This window comes from Lagopus leucura, unplaced genomic scaffold (assembly GCF_019238085.1).
Source record: "Lagopus leucura isolate 7727_CA_CO unplaced genomic scaffold, USGS_WTPT01 Super-Scaffold_100064, whole genome shotgun sequence".
Taxonomy (NCBI): Eukaryota; Metazoa; Chordata; class Aves; order Galliformes; family Phasianidae; genus Lagopus; species Lagopus leucura.
The window spans coordinates 1,039,630-1,051,983 of NW_024962308.1; the positions used below are offsets into that span (position 1 = coordinate 1,039,630).

The 12,354-nt window shown below is 64.2% G+C and overlaps 2 protein-coding genes across 6 annotated transcripts in view; one reads left to right on the forward strand and one right to left on the reverse strand.

The window, feature by feature from the left end:
* Positions 1 to 198: 198 nt before the first annotated feature.
* On the reverse strand, positions 199 to 10,594 carry TJP3 (tight junction protein 3). Of its 5 annotated transcripts, none has more exons than XM_042886823.1 (21): positions 10,363 to 10,594; positions 9,853 to 9,973; positions 6,920 to 6,976; positions 6,718 to 6,842; positions 6,500 to 6,602; positions 5,800 to 6,265; positions 5,421 to 5,524; positions 4,711 to 4,873; positions 4,531 to 4,621; positions 4,266 to 4,330; positions 4,027 to 4,105; positions 3,738 to 3,888; positions 3,291 to 3,399; positions 2,638 to 2,857; positions 2,126 to 2,322; positions 1,946 to 2,041; positions 1,593 to 1,663; positions 1,192 to 1,503; positions 870 to 1,094; positions 619 to 659; positions 199 to 515 (listed from the first exon to the last, which is right to left on the reverse strand). In XM_042886823.1, exons 1-21 carry the CDS (start codon positions 10,569 to 10,571, stop codon positions 416 to 418), a joined length of 3,105 nt encoding a protein of 1,034 aa, XP_042742757.1. In that variant the 5' UTR covers positions 10,572 to 10,594; the 3' UTR covers positions 199 to 415. The 5 variants fall into 5 exon arrangements, with proteins under 5 accessions (XP_042742757.1, XP_042742759.1, XP_042742756.1 ...); XM_042886825.1 differs by having other exon boundaries at positions 200 to 515; positions 882 to 1,094; positions 3,738 to 3,894; XM_042886822.1 differs by having other exon boundaries at positions 200 to 515; positions 3,738 to 3,894; positions 10,363 to 10,593.
* An 893-nt stretch (positions 10,595 to 11,487) lies between these two features.
* Positions 11,488 to 12,354, forward strand: part of PIP5K1C (phosphatidylinositol-4-phosphate 5-kinase type 1 gamma) — a 30,974-nt gene continuing 30,107 nt past the window's right edge. Inside the window, exon 1 of the mRNA XM_042886804.1 lies at positions 11,488 to 11,587. Coding sequence (XP_042742738.1) covers positions 11,488 to 11,587 — 100 coding nt within the window. The remainder of the gene's footprint in view (positions 11,588 to 12,354) is intronic.

Sequence of the window (12,354 nt, forward strand, 5' to 3'; positions counted from 1 at the left end):
GCAGCCCTGAGCCCAGTGCAGTGCCAGACATCAGCCCGAGGCTGCTGCCCTCAGGAGGGTCCTGCGCTGGTGCTTACAAGCAGAAGGCTGAGGGCCCTGGCCATGGAGGGGGTGTGGATCCCAGCAAGGCTGCCCTGCTGCATCTCTCTCTGCCCTGCATGCTGTCACACAACACACACAGCAGCAGCCCATCCTACTCAAAACGTCCCCTTTATTTCATCCTGAGGCAGTGGATGAAGCAGGGGAAGGAGGCACTTGGTGGCGCAGGCACAGCCCGCACAGCTGGGGGGTGTTGCGTGGCACTGCCAGGGCTGTCACCCAACCCTGGTGGCACGGAGCTGCGGTAGGACTGAGGGGCCCTGCGGGGCAGAGATGCACAGTGATGCTCAGGGGTCGTGCGCAGACATCGATCTCACTACACATCTGTAGCCGGGCCCCACTCGTAGCCTTCGTCCTCATCTGAGTCATCCCTGGCTTGTGTGAATCTCTTCCTCACAGCCTCGCGCTCGTAATCCCTGCAGGAGGAAATGCTGCAGTGACGTCTGGGACTGATCGATGGAGGCAGTCGCTGCCACGCAGGGTGAGGCTGCGCAGAGCTGGCCCCGGCACGCAGCGTACCTGAGGTGTTCCTGCGCCCACTGTCCCTGATGCTCCGTCACCTGTGAACAAACAGGTAGATGTGAGGGGGGCAGGCAAGAATTGTGCCCCAGCTGGAGACTGGGCTGCGTTCGCCTAGGGCAAGGTGGGCAAGGCACCAACACCGGACCTGCAGACATTAGAGGTGACAGCCCTCCTGCCAGGGCCACAGGGGATAGGAATCGCCCCCTGTGGCCGGTTCTGTGCCCCTCGTACTGCTGCGGGGGACCCACCTGCTCACTCACATCGTGACTGTGGTACGTCTGCGCCGGCTCAGAGGAGCGGGACAGTGCAGGATGGCCGTAGGCATCCTCCGCCTCGCCGTCGGTGTAGGCGCCCCCCTCACCATCCGTGTCATCGTAGTCGCTGTTGGCGTGGCTGTCGCAAGTCAGGTAGCCTGAGGCCGCCCTGCTGGGAGGGTTCAGCAGCTCCAGGCTGTCCTCCAGCGCCGCATCCACCTGCGGATGGGGACAATGAAGACCCCGGGTCTCTGGGCACCAAGAGGGCGGACGTAGCCCTGTGCGGCCCCTGCAGGGCTCAGCCTTTGCCCCATACGTGCTCTGCTGCCGTCCAGATGGGCTGGCTCTGCTGCTTCCTGATGATGCTCTTGATCTCCTCATACCAGGAGTTGCCGCTGCCGCTGAGGGTGATGGTAGCTGTGAAGAGGTGGCTGCAGTATTTCTTCATCTTGCTGGCCTGGGTGTAGAGGCGCCGGGAGCTCTTCCTGGAGTCAGGTGCCAGCCACTGCCGCATGGCCTTGATGCCCTGCCGGCTCTCGGGCTCGCAGAACACCACCACAGGGTAGTACTGCACGTAGTTGAGGCGCTCCACCGCCGAGGGCGTGATGTCCAGCAGTGCGTGCTTGTCCTGGGGCAGGGCACCAGCGCTCAGCCCTGCTGGGGGCAGGGTCACCCACCTGGCTGCCAGCACACGGGGAAAGTCTTGCAAGCTCTCACCTTTTCAGCAATCTGCCGCACCGAATCCAGCTTGATGACCTTAGACGACGCCCCATCTCGTGGCACACTCGCTGCAGGAGAAGACAACAGGGTTTGAGAGGGGCTGGGGCAGTTGTGCCATCCCTGTGGGTCTGGCCATGTCAGGCCCCAGGGCCGTGTGCCTCCATGGGGGCTGTCTGGGACCTGGCTTGCCTCACGGTGTGTGGGGAGGGGGTGCCTGAGTCCAAGAGGGTGCTGGGGTGTCATGGAGTGGTCACAAGGAAGGATCAGGACAGAGTAAAAAGCTCCCAAAGCCACCTACACCAACGTTCAGCTGCTAAGCAAAATTCACCCCCACTGTGGAGGGGACTTACGTGCAATCTCAAAGAGCTCGGGCTGTTCCATGCTCAGTTTCTGCATGGCAATGTCTGTGATGGGGCCCAGGATCACCACCGGCCGCTTGAAACTGGCTGTGGGGAGAAGACAGAGCAGCTCAGGGGGGCTGGGCTGGGCAGCCCCAGGGCTGAGGACCCTGGGTGGGTCAGGCAACCCACCTTCCTTCAGAACCACCCTCTCATATGGGGGGTAGTGGCCCTGCTTTGTGAGAGCAGAGAGGTCCTCACGGCTCTTCCGCAACATCTTCTTGGCTCCCCGCAGGCCCCGCAGCTTCCAAAACTCAGCCCGTGCCCCCAGCGGGTTGGTGCCAGGTGTGCCTTTCTGCACGGACTCCAGGCTGGCAAACTGCTCGGCCCTGGGAAGGGAAAGGGCTCAAGATCTGCAGCCTCTGGATTTGCTCCTTCCATCCAAGGAGTCGGGCAGGAGTCAAGGTCCCCACTTGGTGGCAGGGCCGATTCAGGCTGGAAAGCCCCTCCGGGACCTCTGTCAACCACAGCATCAACAACCCCACCCCAGGCACCAGGAAGGCGTTTCACCAGCTCACACTTCCCACCACCACCCTTCAGCCCTGGCCCAGCTCTTACTGGGCCCAGCGCCCACATCCCTGTATCACTAGGAAGCCATCCCCTGCTTCTGCCCCCAGCGGGGCCATTCCTGGCTCTTTCCCTACCTGCTCTGGTTGGGGATGATGCCCTTTTCCTGCTCCTGCAGGTCCCTGCCCATGCGCACAGCCAGCCAGTGCCCCAGCCTGCCGCGGTACATGGTGTCCAGCACATGGAAGACGTCCCCACGGGCAAAGCTGAGCCCCGACGGCGTGTCCTTCTCATAGTCAAAATGCGTCCGGATGTAGAAGGAATCGCGCATGTTGGAGGAGATCATCTTCCTGTAAACTGGAGCCCGGGGTGAGAGTGAGCACAAGGGAAGAGCGGGTAGAGGAGGAATTGGGCGTGGAGGAATGTGCTGGGCTGGGTGCGATCTACCACAGCAGCCCTCGGTGCCAAGGAGGCTCTGGGGACACCTTGTCTACACGTGGTGCTCTTGGGCACACTGGGGACAGTGGGACTCGGCCCCACAGCACACAGTGGCCATTTCAAGCCGATCCACAGAGCCAGAAACCCCCCTGCTCCAGGATGCCATCGCACAGATGGTTCTCCAGGGTCATCCAGTGCTCTCCCATCACCTCTCAGGGGGAGAGGAGGATGGCGTGGGGAAGAAGGACCGCATTGTGGGGCAGAAAGAGTTGTGGGGAGCTGAGCAGTCCGATGCTCACTCAGAACTGAGATGGAGAGACATGAGCCCAGGAAGTCACCAGCCATCACTCACTGTCCTGCTTGCTCTGGATCCACAAAGTGACGTCCTCACCCGGCGGGATCTTCATGAGGCACTGCACTGCCTCCTCACGGGTCAGGTTCTGGAAACTGGTGCTGTTCACCTGCGTGGGAAAGCACTCCGATGTGTCCCACCAGTGGGATGGAGGGCACGGCTTCCAAGGTGAACTCAGGGCAGGGGGCCCTGGGGTAAGAGGGGGAACTGGCCCCTGCTACCCAAATGCCTGCCACAACCCCTGGGTGATCCTGGAGACGGCTCCTCTGGCACCTGGACCCTGCTGGGTGTTAGCACAGTGCTGGGGACAGGACCATCCCCTACCAACACTACCTCAAAATGATGCCCAGTGGGAGAAATCCAAACAGCATGAGGGGTATTGGGCACAGAAGGGACAGGGACAAACCAGGCACTAAAGCATTCGGTGCCACTCCTACTCCCAGGTACCTGCAGGATCTGGTCCCCTTCCTCGATGTCCTGGCTGTCGGCTGGGCTCCCCTCCTGCACGCTCGACACGAAGATGCCCACATTGTTCCCACCAGCCAGCTGCAGCCCCACGCTCCTGGCCTTCACAAACTGCACAACTCTGGAGTCAGGACTGTACCTGCCCAGTGGAGGCTGCAGTCAGCATGGTGGTGTGCTGGTGGTCACCAGTGCTGAAGCCCCAGCCCTGGAGCTGCCTTGGGGCAGATCCCTCTCTGCTCAGCCCTTCCCTCCACCTCTTGCAGAGACTCACCCATCCCTGGGGTCAGCTTGGGCACTGGGTCTGCTGCGGGGGCTGTGGTGGCCATCCTGTTCCACAGCTTCCAGCATGTCTGCAGGGAAGGAGAGCTGGTTCAGGAAATGCTGGTGTCTGTGTGCTTCCCCAGACCACAGAGACACAGGGAGAGCTGGTGGGATGGGAGTGGGGATACGGAGGAGCCTGGGGCCTGCTCAGAGCCCTCAGCTCCCCCTAGGCCGATCTGAGTCACTCACCACGGCCCAGGGCATCGTCCATGTTTGTGTTGGTTGCAGAACTCCTGCTTGATCGTCTCCTCTCTCTGGAACAGAGTCAGGGCAGGATTTAAGGAGGGCGAGGAGATGAGGGTTTGATCAGCATGGGCAAGATGGGGCCCAAAATGCACAGCCACCTCCAGTGAGCTGGCTCCAGCATAGAGGAGGCCGTCCAGACAGGCAGAGAGCATGGAGGAAAAAAGGAGGGCTCACAGGGACATGGGGATGGGGACATTGCATGGCTTACCCTGGTGAATTCATCCTGGCAGCAGCTGGAAGTTGTGGGGAGGTCTTAGGGGATGGTGGGTGGGACAGGTCAGAGTCGATGTCGGAGATATCTGCAGTGACAGAAAGCGAGAGGCATCGGTGCCCATCCAGTCCCCACGCTGCGCAGTGGGACCCCAGTACTGCCACTCTGTCCCCTCACCGTCCATCCGGGAGCTGTCGCTCTGGTAGTCTTCCATGTTGGGGATGTTGATCAGGAACTGCCGGTGGTCCCGGAGGACGAGCAGGGTCAGGATCCCCTCCGTCTGCTCAATGAGCCGCTGGGTGTCAGCCAGGGACATGTCCTTGCTGGCCACCCCGTTGATCTGGAGGGGCAGAGCAGGAAGGCCTCAGGGTGCTCGCTCCTGGGAAAGGCACCCCAGGAAAACCCTGATCACACAGAGCTGCTCCCACCGCAGCATTCCCAGGTCCCTTCCCCGCGCCTGCAAACCAGCCTCCGTTCTTCCGTTTTATCCTCCCCAGACACCTCGAGCATCGTTTCACCTGTCGTGCCCCAGACACCTCGTCATGCACCAAACTGCTTGTCGGCTGCTCCCCCAGCAGGGACACCCACACACAGCACAGGACTGGTGCCACGGGCATGGGAGGGTGGAGGTGACAAGCTGCTGCCCCTGGCACCAAGTGGAGCTGGTCCCCAAGAGCCCAAGAGCCCGTGTGCAGTGCCAAGGGGTGGCCAGGGAGCAAGGCAGGATATGTGCCCCAGGCAGAGCTGCCTCCAGTCCAGCTGGTCCCCCACAGCCAACCTAACACACCCTCAGCTTGTCCCCTGCAGTGACACAAGCCAGCAAAAAGACAACCAAAAGAGAGATACTGAGTCCCTCCAAGTGCTGTGCAATCCTTGTTGCTCCATACCTTCAGGATGAGGTCTCCCTCCTGCAAGGAGCTGCGCCTCGCCGCCAGCCCGCTCTCCACTATGTGTTTGATGAAGAGCTGGCTGCCCAGCTTCAGGCCGTACTCTGCATCAGAGAACCTGCGGCAGTGCTGGGGCTGGGCAGAAGCGGGACCCCCTCAAAGTTCCCCCTCGCCACCACCCCACAAGCACACTCCAGCTCCCATCAGGCCATCAGCAAGCCCCAGAGCCGAGCTGTGACACCCTGCATTGAGGCCAGCAGGCTCAGTGCCTGCAGCACAGCACACGCTGCCCCAGTGCTGCATGCCAGAGCCTCACTTCGGGGACACGCAGCCACCGACCAGACAAAGCCCAGGCACGCAGGGAGCGAGCAGGCCCTACCTTCATCCTCCTTCTTCTTCACCAGCACTGATGTGATGGGTTTCGTCGGCACATCCTGGCGCGGCAACCGTTTGAACCCCGACACCAGTGCCAGCCCGTTGGTGCCCCCTTCGGGGCCGAAGCCGTTGGCGGAGCGGTGCCGGCTGTAACCCCTGTGCTCCGAGCCGCTGTCGGGGCTCCGCCTCCAGTGGCTGCTGTCCTGGCTTCGCCTCCGGCTGCGGGACGACTTGCAGTGGCGGCGGTCGTCCTGGTGATGACCAGAGCTCCTGTCGCTGGACGAGTCCCCGTCGTAGCCCTGGTTGTGGTCCAGGTCATCTCGGGAGCGGTGCTGGCTGGCGCTGCGCAGGGCCGGATCCCCACCACGAGGGTCGTAGTCCTCGTCTGAGTCGTAGCGCCGGGTCACAGCAGGGGATGCGGGGCTGCTTTTGCTCGCGGGGAGGTGGATTTTCTTTTGTCTTTTCAGTGTCTGCAAGTGGAAAGAAAGAAGGAAGGGATGCAGATGAGGCGATTTCCCAGCCCAGAATACAAACCATGGGTACTCTGAGGTGGCAGAGAAATGTGCAGCAACAGGAGCTTTGCCCAGAGCCACCGTGCACCCTGCAAACAGACACAGGGACACAGGGACACAGGGACACAGGGACACAGGGACACAGGGACACAGGGACGAGCACAGAGCCGTCCCACTGCAGGGCACACTCACAATGTTGGCGATCTTGCCGCAGGACTTAATTGTCTGGATGGCGAAGGAGGATGAGACATTCTCCATGGAAAGGCCGTTCACCATCACGATTTGATCCCTCCTCCTGTGAGGGAAAGGCAGCCGTGGCTCTGCATGGGGTTGTAGCAGCAATTTGCTCTCCTTCCGGTCCCTGCCGGCAGCGATGACCCCACTGCACCCCCACATCCCCGTGAACTCACTGAAGCTGGCCAAACGCCGGTCCCCTGGACACCACATCTGAGACAATGACCGCCGTGTCCCCAGTCACCTTGTTGGGATGGTCCCGGCCACCCGAAACGGCAAAACCGAAGCCCCGATGAGGGTCCTAGAAGGGAGGGGCAGAGAGGAGCTCACAGCCTGTCCCCAACACCGCCATCCCACGGCCACCTCAGCCACGCTCACCTTGCTCAGCGTCACCGTGTGCTGCTCCCAGATCAGCATCTCCTCCATGGCAGCCACCTGCCAACGCAAGTGAGGGAGGGTGAGTGCTGAGGCTGAGCGGTGCCTCGGCTGCAGCTCAGGGGCCGGGGGCACAGATCGGCTCCGGCTCTTTTGTGCAGCCACCAGCCCCTTCCTCTGTCCTGCTTTGCGCTGCAAGGCAGAGTCGAAGCAAGGGCTTTCAGCATCAGCCGAGCCACAGGCACTGGGGATACGAGGGTGCTGCGGATGGGGCACCTGCCAGCTGCCATCGCCGTGTCCCCACTGCCCTCCCTGCCCCAGCAGCCAGCAGCCCCCAGTGCTGCCTCTGACGGTGTTCCCACGCCCTTCCAGCTGCTCAGCTCAGGCCCTGGTGTGACCACAGAGCTGGTGGCTCTGCTGACCACTGCACCTGGCTTCGCCCTTTGGTTTTCTCCAAAGCCAACAGTTTCCACTTAGGACAGAAACCTCACTGGGATGCACGTGCAGGCTGAAGCACAGCCCTGCACAGGGTGTGGGATCGGGATCCCCTCCAGCAGCTCCCAGCACCCTGGAGAGGCACAGAATCTGTGCACCAGGAGGGGAAAATCCTGCAAACAAAGCTGGAGAGACCGCGGAAGCTGCCGTGGGGCGGTGGCTCCCGCGGCTGTTTTACAGCCTCTATCTCAAGGGTCATCTGGGCACGGAAAAACAAACCGGGCGACGCCGTGATGGATCAACCACAGCCAAGGAAATCGCGGTGAGATTGTAACGCCGTCGTGCAGCGCGGCAGGGAACGGACAGCCGGCAGCTCCGTGCGGTGCCACCGCCGCCCGGCTCCCGCCTGCTCCCCGCAGCCAGCAACCGCGCAGGACAGGGCCGCCTCTGCCCCCCGGCCCCGAGCCCACCTCGGTGACCTCCCCGCAGCCTTCCCAGGATCTCCCATTCCCCTCCGGGCGAGCAGCGCACCTGGAACCGCACGGCCATGCTGCGGCACGGGGCCCTCGGCAGGTGGCCGCTGCACCCACGGCTCGGCTCGGCACCCGCAGCACGGCACGGCTCGGCACGGCTCGGCACGCACGGTCACGGCTTGGCACAGCCCGCCTCCGCCGCACCCCGCCGCCTCGGGGCGTGCCCACGTGGGGCTGGGCGGGCACCGCAGGTGACAGGGGATCTGCGCTCCCTGTTGGCACGGCGCAGCGTGGTGCGGCACGGCACGGCACGGCACGGGGTCAGTGGGGCTGCCGCAGCAAATCGCTCAGGGCTCTGAACGGCCGCTGCCTCTCTCGTAACAGATCTCCCGGGGCTCCCGTTACCCACTGGTTCTGCTGTAACAGATCTACAAAGACTCCCGTTGGCCACTGGTTCTGCCATGGCAGATCTCCAAGGGCTCAGAATGGCCGCTGCCCTTCCCTCAACAGATTTCTTAGGGTTCCCATTACCCTCTGGTTCTGCCATAGCAGATCTACAAAGACTCCCATTGACCGCTGGTTCTGCCATAGCAGATCTGCCAGGGCTCTTGTTGGTCAATGCTTCTGCCATAGCAGACCTCTCAGGGCTCCCACTGTCCATCGTCCCATCCATCATGGCAGCAGCCTCCAGCTCTGGCCCTGCTGCCTGTGTGCCTGTCCTGTGCCACCCACAGGTCCCTGTGCTGCCTGGGGGCTGCAGCATGGTGCTGCCAGGGGCCAAAGTGTTGCTCTGGGCCCCAGTACAGCTCACCACCTCTGGGCCCCCGTGAGCCCGCTCACATTGACAACTGGGGCTGGAAACCCCACGGCCCCACATGAGAACCGCAGCACAGCACCAGTGGGTCCACAGGCACCCAAAATGAATGCTGATGCCCATAGGAAATACCTGTCCCTGGGGTCACAGTGAGTGTGGACACAACTCCAAAGAGGGCAGAGCTCAGGGCAAGCATGCTGCCCCAGACACACCAAAAGAGCCCCAAAATGCCAGCACAGAGTAACAAGCAGAGTGATGCAATCATTCACCTGATCCTGGGAATAAGCCAGGCTGAGAGCACGGGGCAGAGTCCAGGAGGCCGGCCCACAACACCCAACATCACCGGTCATCGAAACCAGCCCCAGCACCACCCACAGGGAGCCACAGCTTCAGTGGACCCCAAACTGTATCTCCTACCCATCACTAGGACGTGGTAAACTGACCTCATGTTTGCATCCCGCAGCTCTCTGCCCTTGTGGGGGTGAAGGGACAGTGGGACAACAGGCAGCTCCCTCTCTCCGGGAATTGCCCATGGGGACACCAAGCCCCCATTCTGCCCTCAGCCTCCCCGGGGGCCCTGCCTCGAGCTGAAGGCCGAGACTGGCAGCCAGAGAAGCCGGCTCAGCCGGTTCCTGACAGAAACCAACCCGCACCCAAAGTGGCCCCACCGAGGAAGGCAGTATCTGGGCTGAGCAGACCATGGTCCAGCCCAATGCACCAGGAGCCCCACGTGCCCCACTCACATTGAGATGCCCCCCGCAGCCTACCCAGTTCTGCCAAGCCACCCGTCCCTTGTCTAGCATCAGCCATGCAGGAAGGCATCGCTGAGGTTCCAGCCCCAACAGCAGCCCCCCAGCACCCGACCGAGCCCCAGCTGCATCCCAGAGCTGATCCTGATCCTGCCCTGGTGCTGGGAGCTGCCCCAGCTGGGTGTACAAAGGTGGAATGGAGGCATGGCCTCCGGGCTGGGGTGCGGAGCCACAATGACAGGGTTCCAGCCCTGCATCCTCAAGCCCACACAGCTTGTAGCCACAGCACCCCAAGGAGGGCACACCCTGCCCAGGTCTCCCCACCAACATCCAAAGTGCCCTGGGGCTTCTCTTCCCAATCTGTCCCCGTGGTTGGGGCAGAGCTCCAGGAGGGTCCTCGGACCCTCTCCTGGGGCTGCTGGGCACAGGCAGCCCATAGCTGTGTCCCACTTCCCCAGCACTCACCGTGTTGTGGCTCGTCCCCCGCGGCTGAATGTGACCAGGAAGGAGCTGAGCGCCAGGGCTGGTGGCAGCGGTGACACTCCTGGGTGCTGCCTTGCGTAACCCTTTGTGGGCCAGACGCTGCCTGCAGGAGGGAGACAACAGGAGCCAAGGGTCCCTGGGCAGCTCCAGCAGCACAGTGGAAATCCCGGGGGGGAGCTGTCTCTGCTACTCCCCCAGGCTAGTGGCTCAGCCACATCTGCTCCCATTCTCAGCCCCAGATAGAGACAGGGCACCTGGGGACACGGGGTAGCAGTGTCTGAGGATGGGGTACTGCACGGCGTTCTGTGCCACCTGTGCTGCCTGGAGCACCCATGGGTGCCTCAGGCCCCAAAGGGCGCAGGGACGCTGCCAGCTGCCAGCTCACCCTCAGCACCAATGCTGGGGGGCCACATTGGAGAAAATGTGACCCCCCTGCCCCCCAGCGGCAGCTGCCACCTGCCTTCCTCCCCATCCCTTCTGCCGGGCCCCCACCTCGCTACGGGCCCGGGGCCCTTCCTCCTGCCGCCGGGTGGGATTCCAGCCACCGAGATCAGCTCCACGCAGCAGCTCCCGGCTCCAGCAGTCTGCGTTTGGTTCCCGTGGGGCTGCAGCGGGCCGAGGCCCCGTGCCAGGGCATCGCGGGGGGACCAATTCCTCCGGAATCCCCCCGCCACCAGCGGCCACCCCGGGGTTGGGGACATGGCGACGTCCCCGTCCGAGTGCCGCCGCTCGCCGCTCGTCTCGGAGGAGGACGGGGCAGCTCGGACGGTCCCCTCCCGGTCCCCTCCCTCGCAGGGACGCGGCCCAGGCCCCTCGGGGGCACGGCGGGGCGGCCGAGCAGCATCATTAGGGCTGGCGGGGAATGCGGCCCATTGCCGGGCGGGTTTCACAGCCCGGGGCAGCCACGGCCGTCCCCTGAGCCACGCCGTGTTCGGGGCGAGACGTCACGGGCCGGGGGCTGCCCGCCGCAGCCTCTCGCAGGGCCCAGCCGCCGCTAGGTGGCGCCGACGGCCGGAGGGCGCGGGGCTCGGCCTGGGGCCACAGGATGCGGTGGGGCCGAGCGGGGCTTTGGAACCGAGAGGGGGAGCGGCTCCACGGCACGGAGCGACCCCGGCGGTCTCAGCGCGGCTCCGATGCACCGGGCCCGGCAAGGGGGAATCCAACCGCGGGGCAGCAGTAGGCCCCGCTGCCATGGCAACGGCCTGGCTCCGCTGCCATAGCGACGCTTAGGTCCCGCCCTCTGCGCGCCGGCACAGCTGGCGCCGCTCTGTCTCCGCCGCTCTATGGTACGCTGGGCCCCATTCCCGTCCCCGCTCCTCCCATCCCACTCCGGTCGCAATCCCGGTCCCGATCTCGGTCCCGGTTCCGAGGACTATCGCGACACTCAGATTCCGCGTCGCGATTAGTTCTGACGGAAGGGGACGACCTCACTTCCGGCTGTGGCCGCGGCCCACTTCCGCCCTGAGCCGCCGGGGCGTGTCTGGCCGCGGCGCCTCCCGCGCTCTATGGTCCCCACCGTTCCCAGGCTGCTCAGCGGCGGCGGCCGGAGCCGGGAGGAGCTCGGCGGCGGCGGCGGCGGCCTGCCGTGCCCTGCCCGCGCCCTTGGCGGCGGCCGCCATGGAACTGGAGGTGCCCGAGGAGGCGGAGGGCTCGGCCGTGGCGGGGGCCGGCGCCATCACCCCGGAGGCCGGCGCAGGGGAACCGGACGCGGCGGGAGGTAACGTGGTAGCGTCCCCCCGCGGAGTCCCTCCGGGCTGTGTCCCCTCCTCCCCCCCCAGTTCCGTCTCGTGGTTCCTCTCAGCGCCACCCTCGGGGTTCGGCGTGGGCCGCTCCAGGTGCTCCCCCCCCTCCTCCCCCCCCTCCTCCCCCCCCCTCCTCCCCCCAGCCCGAATGGTTCCGCCCTATGGGGGATGTGGGTGGGGGCTCCGTACCCACACACGCGGACGGAGCCCGTGGTTCTGGGGCTCCGTGCTGGGGGGGCACGGGGCGGCCCGCGCCGGCCGGAGTTGCACCTTTCTGCCGCTCTGTGGTTCGTTCGTGGTCTCAAAACCGGCTTTGGATGTGCGGGGCCGGGGGGCTGTCCGCTCCCGGAGCTCCTCCGCGGCACTGAGAGATGCGGGCTGCGGTCTGTCGGCCACCCCGTGCCTTGCAGCGCTTACACCAAAACCTGGCAGCGGGTCCGTGCTTATTTCATGGACGTCATCGCGTGGATGTGGGGCAGCCCCCAGCTGCCTGCACAGCCCTCAGGCTCTGCTGCAGGATTTGTGGGGCTGACAGCCCTCAGCTGTGCTGCTGGGGAGCGTGGCAGGGAAGACACCCGCGTCCCTGTGCTCGGCCCTGGCACGTTGTTGTGATGTACGTCCCCCCCTCTCTGCGTTTCTATGCGGTTGTTTGGTGCTCAGTCCAAAGCCAGGTGTCTATGGAGACCGGAGCTCAGCGCTGGGTGCTTTTCTGCCCATCACAAGTGAACCTGCATTTCCCAAG